The 18,948-nt window shown below is 38.0% G+C and overlaps 1 protein-coding gene across 1 annotated transcript in view; it reads right to left on the bottom strand.

Annotated features, from left to right (window-relative positions):
• Positions 1-18,948, bottom strand: part of TBX15 (T-box 15) — a 79,337-nt gene that overhangs the window by 35,229 nt on the left and 25,160 nt on the right. The window contains exon 2 of the mRNA XM_015814037.1: positions 10,655-10,868. Coding sequence (XP_015669523.1) covers positions 10,655-10,868 — 214 coding nt within the window. The remainder of the gene's footprint in view (positions 1-10,654; positions 10,869-18,948) is intronic.

Here is an 18,948-nt window from a genome sequence, read left to right as displayed (position 1 = left end):
TTGTGTTTCTATACTGTTTTTTATGGCACTATTTTTGATAGGTTGGTCTGTTTTTTCCCTTTGTGTAAAGACAGATGCAAAAAACGAGTTAAATAGTTCTGCTTTCTCCCTATTGCTTGTCACCTTCTTACCACTTTCTCCCACTAATGGACCAATCGTTTCCTTCACTTTTTTCTTGTTTTTTACATGTTGAAAGAAGTGACTGTCTAGCCTCTTCTTAAAAATCTCCAGTGATGGGGCACCCACGATTTCTGGATGCAAGCTGTTCCATTGGTTAATTGTCTTCACTGTCAGGAATTTTCTCCTTAATTATAGGTTGCTTCTCTCTTTGTTCAGTTTCCAACCATTGTTTCTTGTCCTGCTCACTGGTGCTTTGGAGAATAACGTGGCAGCCCCTCAAATACTGGAATACTGCTATCATGTCACCCCTGTTTCTTCTTTTCTTTAGACTAGCCAAACCCAAGTCCTGCAGCCGTTCTTTGTATGTTTTAGTCTCCAGGCCTTTGATCATCTTAGTTGCTCTTCTCTGAATTTTTTCCCCAAACTCTCAACATCTTTTTTGTGATATGGTGACCAAACTTGGCTGCAGTATTCCAGGTATGGTCTTGCTAGGGTTTTATAAAGCGGTACTAATACTTCATGTGATCTTGATTCTATGCCTCTGTTTATACAACCCAGGATTGTATTAGCTTTTTTGGCTGCTGCTGCATACTGCTGGCTCATGGTTAAGTGATCGTTCACTAGGACTCCAAGGTCTCTCTCACAGTTACTGTTTTTAAGCCAGGTCTCACCCAATCTGTACTTGTACCTTTGGTTTTTCCTACCTAAATGTAAAACTTTGCTTTTCTCCACATTGAACCTAATTTTGTTGGACAGGGCCCATTATTCAAGTTTGTCAAGATCTTTTTGGATCCTGAGTTTGTCTTTGGGGTGTTGGCTACTCCTACCAGTTTGGTGTCATCTGCAAATTTGATGAGTTCCCCTTCAATTCCCTCATCTAAGTCATTTATGAAGATATTGAAGAGTACTGGGCCTAAGACGAAACCTTGTGGTACCCCACTCAGTGGCGTAGCGTGGGTTGTCAGCACCCGGGGCAAGGCAAGTAATTTGCGCCCCCCCTCCACAGTGGGCGGCGACCCGGCAGCTCGGATCGGATTCGCACAGGCAGGGGCAGAGAGCTGCGAGTGCGAGCGCGCCCCCCCAGATGTTGCGCCCGGTGCGGCCGGCCCCCCTGCACCCCCCACGCTACGCCTCTGACCCCACTGCTTACTTCTCTCCATGTGGATGTAGTGCCGTTGAGGACTACTCGTTGAGTACGGTTTGCCAGCCAGCTACAGATCCATCTGGTGGTGATGTTGTCTATTCCACCTTTTTCTAGCTTATCAAGGAGTAAGTTGTGGTCTACCTTATCAAATGCCTTACTGAAGTCTAAGTATACTACGTCCACAGCATTTTGCTGGTCTACCAGTTTAGTCACTTTATCAAAGAATGAAATAAGATTGGTTTGGCATGATCTGTTTTTGACAAACTCATGCTGGCTACTAGTTATAACTTTTTTGCTTCTAGTTGTTCACAGATCTGTTTTTTGATTATCTTTTCCAGGATCTTCCCAGGTAGTGATGTTAGACTGATTGGTCTGTAGTTTCCTGGATCCATTTTTTTCCCTTTCTTGAAGATGGGAACCACATCAGCCCTTTTAAAAGTTAATCTTCCTTTATAAATACCTCCAAGGAACTACAAGCCACCACCCACAAAATCTCCAGTAGCTCTCAAGTTACCTGTTGAGAACATCAAATCTAGACAAATGTAATTGATGACTTGTTTTTATTTAGGGGAGGGTTTCCAGAAGGGAAAAAGTATCTATTCTAACTTTTTTCTCAGATAAGTGCCAAAGAGTATTTGGCACAGAGTTATTTTTTTAAAACAATTACACCATAAGTAGAATATAGAACACAGAATGATAGGGTTGGAACTAAGGGACCTGGGAGGTCTTCTAGTACAACCCCCTGCTCAAGCAGGAGACCCTATACCATCCTGGACAAATAATTGTCCAATCTTTTCTTGAAAACCCTGGGTGATAGAGCACCCAGAACTCCCATAAACAGGCTGTTCCGCTGGTTAATTGTTTTCACTGTCAGGAAATTTCTCCTTTAATTTAATTTAATGTAAGATCTCTCTTTAATAATCTTCCACCCATAACTTCTTGTCCTGCCCTCAGATACCTGGGAGAATCGGAGAATAGAATAGCCCCAGGGAGCCTACTGCATATTGGAACATCATCTTTATTGCCTCACAAACCATGAAGACTTTCAAGCTCTCTAAAGCACTTCATCAGGCCTTCTTTTCCTTTTTCACAACCTTGTCTAAAGGAAAAGTTTAGAACAATGTGGAGAAGGAACAGAAGTTTGTAGGTGTGCAGTTTTGTGACTTTGAATCTGCTGTAGTAATAGCCTGCTCATTTCCCAATATACAGTAGCTGATCACAATTATTGTTTTACTGGACTTAGGTAAACTGAAAGTGGTTGAGAAATACATAGCACAGAAAAGTTCTTTTTCTTTAGAAAGGCATGTAAGAAATTTATGATCTCTTGCTCCACCTAGCTGTTGCTTCTTCCATTTAACTCCTTTCTAGTTTGGGCTTTGCAGCATGAGGTTTTGGTTGATAATTGCCTCTGTCTTGATTTTTAAGGCTCACTTACAAAAACATTAGAAAATTTGCCTGTTTCCAGGAATATTGGCAGGAAGGGCCTTTTAATTCTCCATATTGAGAATTATATGTCTGAGACTGATTTCTGAACTGAAAGTCTGAATGCAACTTTTCAGGGTAAAAAAATCATTTCTACATTGACTTTTATTTATAGAACGTCAGAACAGTTTCAGTAGCCTAGATGTTATAAACCTTTTGGGGAATGGAATGGAATAGCTGCCTGCTTAAAGAAGATGTGATACCATTTATTATAATTTCTTGTGTATTTATAACAATAAATACACAAACATACAATATCAAACAACAAATATAATAATAAATGGTATCACATCTTCCCTAGGCAGGCAGCTATTCCACTCCATTCCCCAAAAGCTGTTATAACATCATTTATAACAAGGTTTTTCCAGAAAAACATCACAGAACAGCTACTCTTGCCTCTGGAACAAGCTTTTTCAAAGAAAGGGAAGTTCTTCAGAGAAAATCCACTTCCATGTCCCCTCCCATTAATTCTTTTGATAGAAGATTTCATTCATCCATTCATTCATTCATTCATTCATTCATTCATACAAACATTCATTCATTCACTCATTCAATTTCTATAGCCATCCAACTCAACCAAGTCATTCTGGGTAGCCTACAATTCTAAACCAATTTAAACAATTTAAAAGAATATTAAAACAATAAATCAATCACAAAATAAGTACAAATAGCAGCCATGATGATTAAACAATGACCAGTAAAGCCAAGTAACATGGTCCTTTACACATTCCAACCCCAGGCCCAGGTACATAGCCAGGTTTTAAAATCTTTGCAAAAAAAAACCAACAGGGTTGGTGCCATTCCAGTCTCCGAGGGGAGAATATTTGATAAGGCAGGGGCCACACGGGAAAAGCCCATCTTCTAGTTCCCATCAGTTGACAGTCTTTGACTGACGGAATCTGCAGCATACTCTACCTATTGGATCAGATTGGATGGGCAGAAAATCTTTTAAAAAAGACAGTCCCTCAGGTAACTCAGTCCCGAGCCATGTAGGGATTTAAAAGTGACAACCAGCACCTTGAATTACTCCTGAAAACCCACTGGCAGCTAGTGTAGCTCACAGAGCAATGGTGTTTTGCACCAGCTGAAGTTTCCAAATGCTCTTCAAGGGCAGCCCCACATAGAGTGCATTACAGTAATCTTTATCTTTGTTTGCATGCATTGCTTGTGGAGATCCTATTCAGAGCTCTCAATGCTGAAAATACTAAAACTGTATAGATATGTTGGATATGTTTGCCACTTTGAATTATTTGTAAAAATAAGATGGAAGATAGATGATGGATGGATGGATGGATGGATGGATGGATGGAGAGAGAGAGAGAGAGAGAGAGAGAGAGAGACAGAGACAGAGACAGAGACAGAGACAGAGAGTGTGCTTTGGTGATAATAACCAGCACCATGAATTGAATTGTCTGGTAGCAAGTGCAGGTTCTGTAATGTTGATATTTTATCAGCAATAACTGGTCTAGCTTGCTATGAAATCAGAAGATGATTCTGCACCAACTGAATGTTCCAAGTGGTCTTCACGGATCACCCCATATCAAGCAAATTGTAGTAATCCAATGGGAGGTTAAAGGGGCCTGAGTGACAGTTCTTGGCACCTCCCATTCCAGGAAAGGACTCAAGGATGTTTGTGCTGCTCAAATTCAAGTGCTATTAGGTGAGAGTGACCCAATGTTTACTATCCCATAACTGGGTCAGAATTCAGACTGTCAGGAATAATTTCCAGCCCAATAGTTTTTTAAACCTGCCCAGTCAAATGAGTAGAGGAAGTTGAATTTACAACTCAGGTCTCCCTAGCTGCAGAAATGTAAATAAATGGTAAAAAAAAAACCCATTGGATTTTATTTGTTTGTTAAATTTATTTGTCACCCATATTACTGTGGGACTACTCTGGTGCCTTACAACAATAAAACAGGGGGAAATGATTTTAAAAATGTAAATGCAACAATAGCAAAGGAATTAAACAATAAAAATAAACAATGGAAGTACAATAATATGAAATTAAAGAAGATGGGTGAAAGGGGAGTAGGAAGTACAGGTGGAAGGTGGGGGATTGGCTAATTAATCCAGTAGCCACCCCAGGCTCCAAAATAGCAAACTACCCTTACAAAATACCCATATGCTTTCCTTATACTGAAACGGTATCTTACCATCAGTAAGTTGTCATCAAAGCTGCTTCCTAAAAGAAGTGAAGTGCAAACTAAGAGCTAATATTCCATAAGGATCTTAAGAGAAATAATAGCAGCAGTTATCTAGAGATAGACCTAATCATGCATTGTGCCTAGAAACCAAATCCAGTCAAATTTATGTTTTGCCCTTGGCTTTTTTGTTATACGAAGTAGGATTTGCCAGCGTGTTGATTTTATACTGCAACAAGCCTGCCCTCGATTTTTTGTGCTATGCAAGCAAAAGTCTAACTTAATTTATTTTTGCATTCTTATTAGTGCCAAATATGACAACTTCAGATATGAACATATATTTGACAGACCCTGGGTGACAGACCTTAAAGTATTTTGAAATAACCTGAGAAATTGAATGCAACCTAGAAACTAGAAACTATCATGCCAAAAGAGCAACTTATGACCTAAAGATAATGACAGTGTTTTGAATTGATGCCAGTTCCAGAACTATCTTCAAGGACATCCCCATGTACAATGCATTGAATGAACCTAAACTCAAGGTTGTCCTACTGCATGACTCCTGCATAATCACTGTGAAAACTTTATTTATAAGCAAGTCTAAATTGCAAAGTTGATTCTAGAAAGGAAGCGTAATCTCTTGTAAAACAAACTAAACATTCCTCCCTTCCATTCCCTTTCACAGGAAAAGGGTATGGCCATGAATACTTGCAGGATTATATCCATTCCATTTGCATGAAAATGTATAAGAGAAGCTAAATATATAATGAGACTATACACTCAGTGCTCCTCTTGCTGCTGAAATGCTGAAATGCTCCCAAATTTGCCCACAAAATCCAATTATGTTGACAGAGCAACAAGTCCTGTGAATCTATCAAACATGTTCTGCGTTGTAGTTGATCAAATGCCAAGGAGCACTGGGGATGCTGAAAGCACCAGGTGCAAACAGCCAGCTGGCCCCCCGAAGCCTGGGATCACCACTGTCCAGAATCTCAAGAGATTACAAGTACTGCAGAACAGAGCAGGGGGACACATGGAGCCAGCTGCAATCAGCTTAAAGGCTGGGAAAGTAGTGCAACATCCTGACCTAAGTGAAGTCATGAGAGATTTGCTGCAGAAGTCAATTGGTTAAGGTTTTTAAGCTATGGCAAGATGATCTTCATGCAGATAATATGTTGCATGATAGCAATATACAACTACTATACACTTTGTTAGTAAAAATGCAAGTGCCATATCTATGGAATACATAGAGCACTAAAGATGGCAACAGCCCTAAGTAGCTGCATGCCCCACATCAGAATCCTCAAAACAAACATGTAAAGCTATTTGGCTTCACCCATCCCCAGTTGTGAAAAATGAATCAAGTGCAACAGCCAGGGATGTCAAACTTGCAATGTCACGTGACATGTCATGATGTATCGTGACTTTTCCATTGCTGGCAATGGGATGGGCATGGTTTCACCATGATGCATCCGGCCCATGGGCCGGCAGTTTGACACCCCTGCTGTACGACAATGATTTCCTTGCAATGAGCAGCAAACATAAATTCAATACATGAGAAGTAAATTTCATTTGTGTGATGTATATTAATTTGCATACCAGCTTTCCTATTAGTTGTAATGATGCATTCTAACCAAATACTAAAATAGCTGCCCAAATCTAAAGTATTTGTTTATATTTTTAATCCTACCATATTTTCAAAAAGCAAAAAATAGTGTATCTTCCTGATTGATACTCAAAACAATCCTGGCAGGTAGGTTAAATAGAGATATAAAATCATCATATATCCCTGACAACATTATGACTTGTTAATCATCATAGCATGAAGACTATTGAGATAAGTAGCAATTAATGTAATTTAGGTTTAAAGGCTATAAACTATTTTTTTTTAAATGTCAAAGATACAGGATCATAACTCAAAACATCAAAACATATATAGAAATAAAAAGTACATTAGTACATATGCCTAGAGCAGGGGTAGTCAACCTTGGCTCTTTTATGACTCGTGGACTTCAACTCCCAGAATTCCTGAGCCAGCTGTGCTGGCTCAGGAATTCTGGGAGTTGAAGTCCACGAGTCATAAAAGAGCCAAGATTGACTACCCCTGGCCTAGAGCAATGTTTCTCAACCTTGGCAACTCGAAGATATGTGGACTTCAACTTTCAAAATTCCACAGCCAGCATGGGGAATTCTGGGAGATAAAGTCCACACATCTTCAAGTTGCTAAGGTTGAGAAACACTGGCCTAGTGTCATGACTCTCTACTGATAAGTTGTACAAATAAATCAATTTAATTTAATTTAAACATGTTTTGAACAATTTTATTTGAGGTGATAAAATTTTGTTGAGATAATTTTTGTTATATTTTACTGTAAAGAGGCAAAGGTAAATAAGTTGTCAAACTGAGCATGTTTCCAGATGATGCAGCATTGATTCATTGCATGCAACTTTATTGTGGTGGTTTACCATTTCAGGATATTGTGTGTGTGTTGGGGGGGTATTTTTCAAATTCCTAATTCATCATTTCTTTGTAGTACAGTTTAAGCAGAGGGTTTTGTTATATGTTTGCTGATTTTAATTGATGCTGAATGCCATTTTAAAGCTCTTTTGATTTTTAAAACTTAACAACTAAATATGGTTTATAAAATTAAAGTGGTTGATCCCTTAAATGTGGAAAATGTGACTAGCTACTGCTATTGTTTGTTTTCAGTAGCATATGTCATTAGACTTTTTTTGTGCAGTTTTTAAGCACATGACAAAAACAAGATCACTGGCAGTTGTTTGTACCCCATTTAAAGGCATGAAAAGGCTTCAAAAGAGAAGACTGGATTTAATAATTTTCTGAAGTATTGACTGTCAAAACTTTTCCAAGCACATCTCATTTATTTGGAATTTGAGATTCTTACTACTTCCACAAAGATCATCTCACAAGTGACAGAGGAAATCTACAATTGGTCTCACTAATCAAATTCATGAAGTAAACCAAAAGGGGAAGAAAAATAAAATATTGTGGAGAGGAGGATTTCTATCACTGGGTACTGTGTTGCTCAAGCAAAATAGCGTTCTTCCTGGTTCTTTCTCTGTCCAAGGTGCTGATTGCTTAGAAAATAAACATTAATTTGCAATTATAAAGGAAGCTGGCTGGAATACCCAACTTTATTTGGGAAAATCAGAGAGTTATCTTGAATTTTTTTTAAAAAAATTCAGCAACCTACTGTAAGTGATTAGTCTATTATAACATTCCAATTCTTTAAAATAAGCATCAGCAATAGAATGTGGAATTTATAGAATTTCTACACATCAATGCTGACACAGCTGGGTATGGTATGTTGTTCTTACAAAATGACAACAGAGGCAAAAAGGCCCGTCTAATCCATGGAACCTGGATAGGCTGAATGAAATTAATGTCACTCTTTCTATCCTCTAAGACAGTGCAGGGGTGCCAACCTGCCGGCCTGCGGGTCGGATGCGTCATGCTGAAACCACGCCCACCCCATTGCCGGCAATGGAAAAAAAGTTGCGATATGTCGTGACACGTCACATGACATTGCAAGTTTGACACCCCTGCACTAAGAGATTGTGTTGTGCCTAAATCAGTGTGAATGGAGGTTGGCCAGGTGTGCATTGCAAGTTTTACCCTCACTCTGTTATGTGGCACTTTCTTTTTCTCCATATGCAAGAAAATATAGAACTATATCTTAAGTGATGTCTAGATCTGCCTTTAGGAATTCCAAATCTGAGGTAAGCTTTGTCCCTCTCAAGTATAATAAAAGATAATTTACTGCCAAGCAGAAAAAAATATTATCCTTTTAAAACTGAGGCAACTTTATTGAGGATATTAAGCTATATTGTTTACTGTGTCAAAAAGTTGTGTTCATAGTAGGGAAGGCATGGAAATTCATGCAGCTAATTATGATAGAATGATGCAAGTTAGATAAGAACATAAAAACATAAGCAGTGCCCTGCTTAGTCAAATCTTATCCAGCAGTCTATTCTCACAATGACCAACAACTGCACAAGGACACTCACTAGTTTCCCAGAAGATGGCCTTCAGAGGCAGTCATGCCTCCATCAAGACTAATAGCCATTAATCCCCATGAATTTTTCTCTAACCATGTTATTTTTAAAAAAAGGTAAAGTTTTCTCTTGTCTAGTCATGTCTGACTCTAGGGGGGTGATGCTCATCTCTGTTTCCTAACTGAGGGAGCCAGTATTGTCTGAAGATATTTCCGTGGTCATGTGGTTGAAATGACTATATATATCTTACACGGGAAAAGACCCGAATACGCCAAGACCTGCATACTGTACCCATGAAAATCTACGAATATATATATACAAATTTCTTTTTCTGACAAAGAGTTAAAGAATTAAATTGAGAGACTAAGAGAATTAAATTGGGAGACTAAGCATATACAGTATACTATATATACTATATATCAGGCATGTCAAACTCGCGACTTTTTCCCCATTGCCAGCAATGGGGTAGGCGCAGTTTCAGCGTGACGCATCCGGCCCGTGGGCTGGCAGTTTGACATGCCTGCTAAATATATACTGACAACCTTCCAGTTGACAAGCCCAGCATCTTAACCATTTTATAAATCCAGCCAAACTGGTAACCAGCAGCACATTGTGTGGTGGCAAATTCCAAAGTTGAATTATGTACTGTGTAAAAAAAACAAAAAACAAATCCTTTTGTGTGTTCAGATTCTTCCAGGACTCAAATTCATTGGATGGTTGTAGTATCTTGAGAATGAGAAAATAGTTTCTCCTTGTCCATTTTATTCACACCATGGATAATTTTGTACACTTCAATCACGTCCCTTCTCATTCACCTCCTTTCTGGACTAAAAAGCTCCAGATATTGCAATCTTTTCTCCTAGGGAAGCTACTCCAGATACTTGATCATCTTTTTGCCTTCCTTTTTGCCTGTCTTTGCACCTTCTTTACCTCTTTACATCTTTTCTGAGTGGGGTGACCAGAATTGCACACAATCTTCCTGATGCAGACACATATAGATTTATATAAGAGCATTGTGATATTGACATCTTGATTTTCAATTCTGTTTCTTATGCCTAATAATGTGTTGTCATTTTTAAAAAATATAGTGGATGTACACTGTGTTGACACCTTCAGTGAACTGTTATCATTATTAATTTTAGGTCCTGGATTTAAAACAGCTGTCTCAATGAGTTGTTAACAGCAGTTTTCTCTGCCCTGATCAGTTTGTATTTTACCAATAGATTTCATTTTTAGAGCTATAATGAATATTAATTTCCTTATCTGTTTATTTTGTGGCTTTCCTTTTCAATTAAAAATGGAATTTATTTCTAAACAATTAAATGACTGTTAATAAACATGGAATTGAGGTTGAAAATGAATGAACACTACAAATTGTTGACTCAACTGCAAAATCCTTAATTCCACTTTCCCATTGGTCAATTCTATATCCTTTGACATCTATATCTGTCAATCTGTTTCCGAATCATGGTGGGTGTGATCTGAACCTGATAGTTATTTTCATATTGTTGCAACTAGAATTAAGAAATGAATTATAGAAAGTTTAGTGCACACAGAGAAGTTAACCTTCCTATTTTTATCTGCTTTGAAGCTGCTGGACAATACGGTCTCTACACCACTTAGCAGGGAAAGATATGGCATTAAATCATAATAAACTCTAATTCTAAGAAACTAGTGGTAACTCACGGCAATGCAAAAACTGCAGGTTTTTCTAAGCCAGCTATCAATGAAAAGCAGGTTGGGTGCCTTACCTGCCTGCTTTGGTGATGATCATTTCGGTGCCAATGTCATGGAATCGCTTCCAGAGATCAGCACATTGCAATTCCACTTGGATCTCCTCCATGGATGAAGCAGGCAGAGACTGAGAGAGTGAGTCGCTTGATGTGAGGTTCGATGGGGAGCCGAACGAGCAGGATGTCCGCTCTGCCAGCACTTCAGTTTCGGATCCCGTGCTCTGCTCTGAATCTAAAAGAAACAGAAACAGAAAGCAGAGTCAAACCAACTTGCAATGTCTAAAGTTCCTCAAAGCAGGAAGCGATAAAATGAAGCCATTTGAAGGGATCCGTGGAATTAGAGGAATGACATCTTTTTTCATTAGAAGAGTGTTGTTGATCTTGTGTTGTGAGTTACAATCTGGCTTCTGGTTTTCAGTTTCCAACGTGACATCTGGTACCTTAATTAAATTTTAAAGCTGTTGAATAAAACTGCCCACAGTTTAAAATATAAATAGTAACAAATTAATCTGGATACAGGAAAATGCAGCCTACAGTTGTAGGTTGAGAGAAATGGGGGATGTGGGGGTGGTGGTGGTGGAAATCATTCACACTGGAGAAATAATGTTATATTTAACTGTATATTTTACCACATGTGCTGTTTACTGTATATGTTTTGAATAAAGTTTTTTTTTTCAGTTTTCTAATTTCTTTGTCCTCAAAAATAATAAAAGCTGTCCTTTTGTTTTTGTTTCAAGCAAATATATGTTATTTGTTCCTATGTTATAGTTCTTGAGCAATTATTTTCCCTGAGAAAATAACAACATTGGGTTATGGATGTAGGATCCCCGTAGAGTTGAAGAAAGCAAGCATATGGAAAAAATTACTGACAAAGTAATTGTTATTTCAAAGAACACCTTTTACAGGGTCTTCAGATATAAACATCTGTACCAAAATGAGAGAAAGCCAAAAGGTTGGAGCTGAATTAAAGATATTTCTCAGACTCAAACATTTTTAGAAGGAGCTCTGATCTCATTAGTTGTGAGGACCCAAGGGAAGACTTGCCTTGCAGGTCTTGCCATTGGAGGTTCAGTTGGTTGGGATGCAAGTCCCAAGGAATCCCTGACATTACACATTTTGTCATGGAAATCCTTCCACCAAGGAGGCCAACTGAATTGTGATTCTCAGCAGTGTACGTCTTTGTTGGTGCTCCTATTACTCCATATTATTATGTTCTTCTCATTTTAGTGCTGTCTTGAAGTAACTGCTAGATGATCCTGTTGGAATTATGGTATCACTGAGTGTTAGTTATCGTACAGATGTTATTTATTTATTTATGGCCATCAATCAGTAAAACATGCTCTGTTCCGCTCAAGGATATTCTGGGGCCCTTTCTATATATGTATTTTATTTTAGGTTTGGGAAAACACTAAGCCCTCGGCCTCTTTAATTGTAGAGATATAAGAGAAAATGACTGGACAGTATTCAAGCCCCCCCCCCCACTTCTTATAGTGATATGAGCTGATGTAACACAAGATAATTCTCCGAGAATCTAATTACAGAATGTCCAATATTATAGCTTGAGTTTTAGTAACAAATGTTGAAAAAGGTGGAATATTGAAGAAATCAACTCAGCAAGCATTGCTGGCAACAATATAATTGGCTTGGCGAAGATACCGAATTGCAATTCATGGCTTTCATATGAATTGCGCCAGAGTCACATGTAAAGGAAATGTAAGCTGTCCAGCACGCTCCTCTTAAAAATGTTTAATGTAAGGATTTCAGCAAATCTTATTTCCAAACAACAATGCTTGGCCTTTATTCAGTGTGCTCAAAAGGTTTCACATCTGTTACTTAATTGCAGTTCAGAAAGATAAGGCAGCATTACTGTAGATGGAGTTTAAGGCTCTTCCACATGGCAGCCTTCAGCTGTTTGCCTCCCATAAATAAACCAGCTGGAAATGAAGCCAGCTTAAGCAATTTCTTCCCAGATGTCAATCCCTTCCTCCACTTTGGACATGGTGATGGCCAGTTGTTCTGTTGTTGAATAGTGGTTAACACAGCTCCTAATTGGTGAATTCTCCTGTTTCTTTACTCCCTCCAGGAGGTAAAGCACCAACTGCTTTCCTTGCCATGGGAGGGTCATGCAGATCATAGCTTCAAGCAGGACAATGCAATGTTCAATGTTCAAAAACCCATTCCAAAAATAGCCAACATTAGCAGTTTACCCTATAGCAAACAACTATTATATTGGCCTTACATATGAAGTGTCTCTGGTTTGAAAATGGGTAGAAACCACTTTCATTCATTACTGTTTTTCCTTCCCTGAGCATTCCACTTATTTGCTGTTTGCTTCTTTACCAGTTCACAAGTGAATATTTTCACATTTGTCAAACTTGTTCCAGTTCCCAAATAGCCCAATTAGATAAGTGCTGCAAAAGGACTTATCACTGAATTTATCTGGGGCTCAAAGAGAGGTAGGCGGGGAGGGGGGAAGGAAGGAAGGATTGTTTCAGCATTTCAATGGTCTATTAGTAAACTGATTATAAAATAACCACCAAAAAGTAGATAGAAAAATAATTAAAAAGGGGGGAAATGTTTTCAACCCATTTCACATGAGGCAAATGTGTTACACTACAGGACTACTGTCATAGCAGCAACTGGGGCAGAGGTTAAGAAGCATCCTGGGAAAGCACAAGAAAGGGACTTTTATTTAAAGCTGCTGATGGTGAATGCATGTGTATGGGGCAGTGCTTTAACTTTATAAATTACAGTGCATTATTTTTTTCCAAATCAATATGTAAATAAACAAAATCAAAAGTTCATTTTGATGATGAGTAACTACCAAAATGAATAAAACGCTCTATTCACACTGCAGATTATGTGGATTTATCCCCTTCAAAGGCATTTACCTACAACACAGAGAGTGCAGCTGATGAACCAGTCATCAACCCTTTTTTCCATCCATAAGTGGAAAACACCCATTCTGAAGCAGTCCAGGAAAGTTACTTTTCTTGCAAGCTGGGGGTGGCCCTTCAGAAATGGTGGGTGGCTCCTGCTCATGCTGGGGCAATCTGGATCTGCCTACGATCTAACCAGCTGGGAGGATGGGATTTTGGATTGGGCATTTCTCTTTTATAGCTGTATCATTTTACAGCACAATCCTACACAGGGCATGCCTTTTCAGAAGTAGGGCTCTTTCTGACAATCGAACAACCCACTTGTGTTATGTTTGTTTGGATGAAACCTGTATATGCTGCAGATAAAACCCTTGACTATTTATTTATTTATTTATTTATTTATTTATTTATTTATTTATTTATTTATTTATTTATTTATTTATTTATTTATTTATTGATTGATTGATTGATTGATTGATTGATTGATTGATTGATTGATTGATTGATTGATTGTCTCCACCATTATGGTGGTTGGAGACCTAGTCCAATTCCAGGCATATAGAAACAGAGAGAAAAGGCCTTTTTTCAAGAGTTAAATGACATTCATTTTATTATTTATTGTTTCCATAGTGGACAATAAAAATGAATTTAAGTACTGAAACAAAGATTGAAAATCCAGGTGCAAGGAGCATGTTGCAGAAGCTCTACCTGTTAACCACTTTTTTTCTAGGCTCATGTTAAGGTGCCAGCTCCTCATTTAAAAATCATTATGGGTCTGATGGTCAATATTAAAGGAGGAACCCACTCTCATTCATTCATTCATTCCTGTTTTTACCCTCAAACAGATTCTCAAGGTGTCTCACTCCTCCCATACAGTATGTCCTCCATCTCTCAAAATACACGGCTGCTCCCTCCTATGGCATCCTCAACAAGGGACCGTTCTCTGTGGCCCCTTGAATAAGTAGAATTGATGTCACCGAGATGTTCCATAGTACCTTCAACTATTCATTTGAGCCACAAAGGATTAAACAAAATAACAAACACAAAAACCAGGCATTTCTTACTTTCATAGTTTATGGAGTAGAGTTTGCTTTGTATACCTTATACAGTTACTGCTGTTTATTCTTCATATTTTCCTTTGGGTATTTGGGGCTTTCTTGTTACTTGTTTGCTTGTTTTTTGTACATACATATTGCTCTCCATGAGGAGAGTTTAACTGAGCAGAATTGCTTGTAATTACATTTAGTTAAGGTAAGTTTAACTACATTTAAATTGAATTGAATTGAGTTGATATCCTGATTCTGTCCAGTTTGGGGTTGGAGACCCTGGGAGCAATTCAGAGGAGTGTGGCCCTTGATTGAGAATGTTTGTCCATTGCTGATTTAAGTAGAAACTTAGCATCAGACACTTGATGGGCATAAGGGTAAGAGGAGAAGAAAGGAGAAGAAACAGTAAAAATAATCTGAAACTTCTCTTAAGGAAACACTGAAAGAGGCAGTACAGAAACAGAATATTTTAAATAAATATATTTAAAAGCCAAGTTTTTAAACCTTTGAGAAAAGCCAACAAGGTTGGGACCATTCCGGTCTCAGAGAGAACAGGAGTTACAGCAGAGAAAGCCCATTTTCTGGTTCCCACTAGTCGACAGTCTTTGACTGACAGGATATGTAGCATGCCCAACCTGTTGGGTCAGATTGGACAGGTATAAATTCTTGGAAAAAGACGGTCCCTCAAGTAAAAGGAACCATGTAGGGATTTAAAAGTGACAACCAGCATCTTGAATTGCACCTGAAAACACACCAGTGGCCAGTGCAGCTCACGCATTTTGCACTAATTGAAGTTTACAAATACTCTTCAAGGGCAGCCCCATGTAAAGCACAGCACAATAATCTAAGCAGGAGGTTATAAGGGCATGGGTGACAGTGACTAGGGCCTCCCAGTCCAGGAATGTACACAACTGGTGCACTACCCAAAGGTATGCAAAGGCTCTTATTTAACATGCAGCTCCACCTCCCCACACCCAGGAGAATACACAGGAGAAAAGAAATTAATCCTGTAAAAAGGCGAACATTCCCATCTCATCAACCTAAGATTGCCAAATTCAGCTAAAACTTATTTCAGACTCACTGAAATAAGACCATAACAGACCATCAACTCATTTCCCCACCATATTCAAGATACGTTTCCAAGTAAGCCATTTGTGGGTATATGGACTCAGCCTTCCATCTTTCCGAGGTCAATAAATTGAGGACCCAGATTATTGAGGACAATCTGCTGATATTTGTAAACTGTTCAGAAAGTCATTAAAGCATTATGGGGCACTGTATAAGTCTAAGTGCTATTGCTATATGACAAGGCACAGAAAATAATAATAATAATAATATAATAATAATAACAATAATAATAATAATAATAATAATAATAATAATAATATACTGAAATAGAATTGCTTCTCGACACTGTTCATATATACAGCCAAGTTATTGCAGTGGAGTTTGGACTGGACAAATGCAACACCCTTGTCATCAACCGGAGAAAATAGTGAAAACTGAAGGAATCAAGATGCCCTATGGAGTCTGGATGAACACAATCACTAAAAATACCTGGGTTTCCTCCAAGCTGATAACATCAAACACACTGAAGTCAAGAAGAAGCTTAGCCATGAAAACATTATGAGAATGAAGAAGATTTAAAGTTCAAATTTAATGGAATTTAATGGGGAAAAATACCATCAAGGAAATTAGTAGCTAGGCATTAGATATTCAGCTGGAATAGTGACTGGACTCAAGCAGAACTAAAAGCCCTAGATAAGAAGATGAGAAAAATAATGACAATGAATCACCTTTCATCCATGCAGTGATGTGGACAGATTCTACTTACTAAAGAGCTTAGATGGGCATGGACTGTTGCAAGTACACCAGACAGCTGAAGAAAGAATAGGACATTGAAAGAATATCTGAAGGACAGTGAATTGAAACTAGTACCCTATGAAAGCCTGGTACACTAGTACACTCCAAAGAGACCTGGCCTACAAGAAAGACCAAATGAAGATTAGAAAAGAAACATGGCAAAGCAAATTATTACATCGACGTAGATAAAACAGTAAGCAGGCAAGGCAGATAACAACAGGACCTGGCAATGTCTAAGAGCAAGAAAGTTGAAGAAAGAGACAAAGGGGCTAATTCTGGCTGCACAAGACCATGCCTTAAGTAAAAAGAAAATAGCAACAGACAGCAAGTGCCACCTCTGCAAAGAGGCTGAAGAAACAATGGGTCTCCTGATTAGCTACTATAACAAGATCACACAAAATAACTGCAAACAACAGTGTGACAAAGTAGCAACAAAGGTGCATTGGAATATTTATAAGAATATAACTTCACTGCAAGCAAGAACTGGTGGGACCACAAAAATAGAGAAAGTAATAGTAAATGAAGAGGCTAAACTGCTCCAGGGCTTTAGAATCCAAACAGATAGGCACCTGCCAAATATCACCCCAGACTTAACAATTATCAATTAGAAACACAAAAAGGTTTGGATAATGGACCTGGCAGTACCTGGAGGCAGCAGAATAGAAGAGAAAGAACTAGAGAATATCACAAAATACAAAAACTTGCAAATAGAAGTAGAACCACTATGGTAAATAAATACATACATACATACATAAATGAATGAATAAATAAATAAATAAATATGCAACCAATAGTGATAAGCTTATTCAGTATAATCCCCAAAGATCTGGAGTAGCACTTGAACTCCATCAGCATTGATAAAATGACTATTAGTCAATTACAAAAGGCAGCCTTACTTGGAATATCTTACATCCTGCAGTGATATATTTAAGATCATCAAACTATAGCATATGCATATCTCAAGTCTTTGAGAAGGACTCAACAGGAAGATAAAAATGTCAAATCCAGTCAAAACATCTGGCTAATTGTGCGACCAACCATAATAATTGAATAGATAACTATTGGTTAAAAGTAAGCTCTCTTAAATCAGCTCCTGTTTACAAAATTAATGTTTATAACTAGCCATTCTCTCACAATACACAAATATCCACACTCTTCGAAAGAAAGAAAGAAAGAAAGAAAGAAAAAAAGAAAGAAAGAAAGAAAGAAAGAAAGAAAGAAAGAAAGAAAGAAAGAAAGAAAGAAAGAAAGAAAGAAAGAAAGAAAGAAAGAAAGAAAGAGTCAAGAATGAAACTTTGGCAGCTACATGCCTCTTAGTTTCAACTTGCCATTAGAGTAAGGGGAGGGGGGTGTTACTTTAGAATTGGTTAGATGGAGAAAATGAAACATCTACGATTTCGCTGAAGATCATGAGAGCCTGAAACCTTTCCAAGGACACTGCAGCAGGTGTGGAGAGGAAACAGACGGTTCCCATAACAAAGTGAAATTGTTTACATGGATTACTTGAGAAGGTGGAGATTTGGCAGGAAAAGTTATTGTTTAATTCTATGAACTGGTGTCTGGGAACGTCAGAGTTAATTTTGCTTCGACAATAGCATGCTGTGTATTCAATAAACAGTAAGATTTTCAGAAACCAAATGAACCTGGAGTTTTATTTCGATTCTCGAGCTGGAAATAAGAAAGAAAGAAAGAAAGAAAGAAAGAAAGAAAGAAAGAAAGAAAGAAAGAAAGAAAGAAAGAAAGAAAAATAGAGAGGTGTTAAGAAGAAATAATAGCTGTATAGAAAAGAGAAGAAAAGAGAAGTGAAGAAACAAGACTAGATGGAGATGAGGGAAGGAGACAGGAAATGGGAGGGTGAGGTTTTTTTAGGCATTACAAAAGCATGCTAGTTAGGGTATTCTAGGTTCTGAAGTCCACGCATCTTAAAGTTGTCAAGTCTGAAAAACACTGCTTTATAACAACCAGTGTCTGCATCTACTTGTAGCCCTTGCCGATGCCTTTATTTTCAGCAGCTCCTTCTATTCTAACTGACTAGATTATAAAATGGATTCCCAATCACAAGTGGTTGTTTGTGAGGAAAACTTGTCTTCCTCTAATAGAAATGGGTGCTCTTCTCCCTCTCTTCTCTGCTTACTAGGAAAATTTATTTTTACAGATCAAATAATTATCTCATACATCTAGTTCTCGACTTGTGCCCATTCATATAGCAACTGTTTGAAGTTAAAAAGCTGCTGAAAAAGCGACTTATGATTGGTCCTTCTACTTAATGACCATTGCAACATCCCTCTGGCCACATAATTGGAATTCAGCTGCTTGGCGACCGGCATTGATTGATTGATTGATTGATAATTTAATTTGTATACCGCCCTACTCCCGTAGGACTCAGGGCGGTTCACAGCATATTAAAAACAAATAATATACACAAAATACAAAATACAAAAAATAAAATACAGAAATACAAAAAATACAAAAATAAACCCCGATAAAAACCGAATTAAAACCAAATATTACCCGCTGTGATTCC

Source organism: Protobothrops mucrosquamatus, unplaced genomic scaffold (genome assembly GCF_001527695.2).
Source record: "Protobothrops mucrosquamatus isolate PMUCROS unplaced genomic scaffold, P.Mucros_1.0 scaffold212, whole genome shotgun sequence".
In the NCBI taxonomy this organism is placed as follows: domain Eukaryota; kingdom Metazoa; phylum Chordata; class Lepidosauria; order Squamata; family Viperidae; genus Protobothrops; species Protobothrops mucrosquamatus.
The sequence above is the reverse complement of the archived record's forward strand: the minus strand, read 5'-3'. Positions and strand labels throughout refer to the sequence as shown.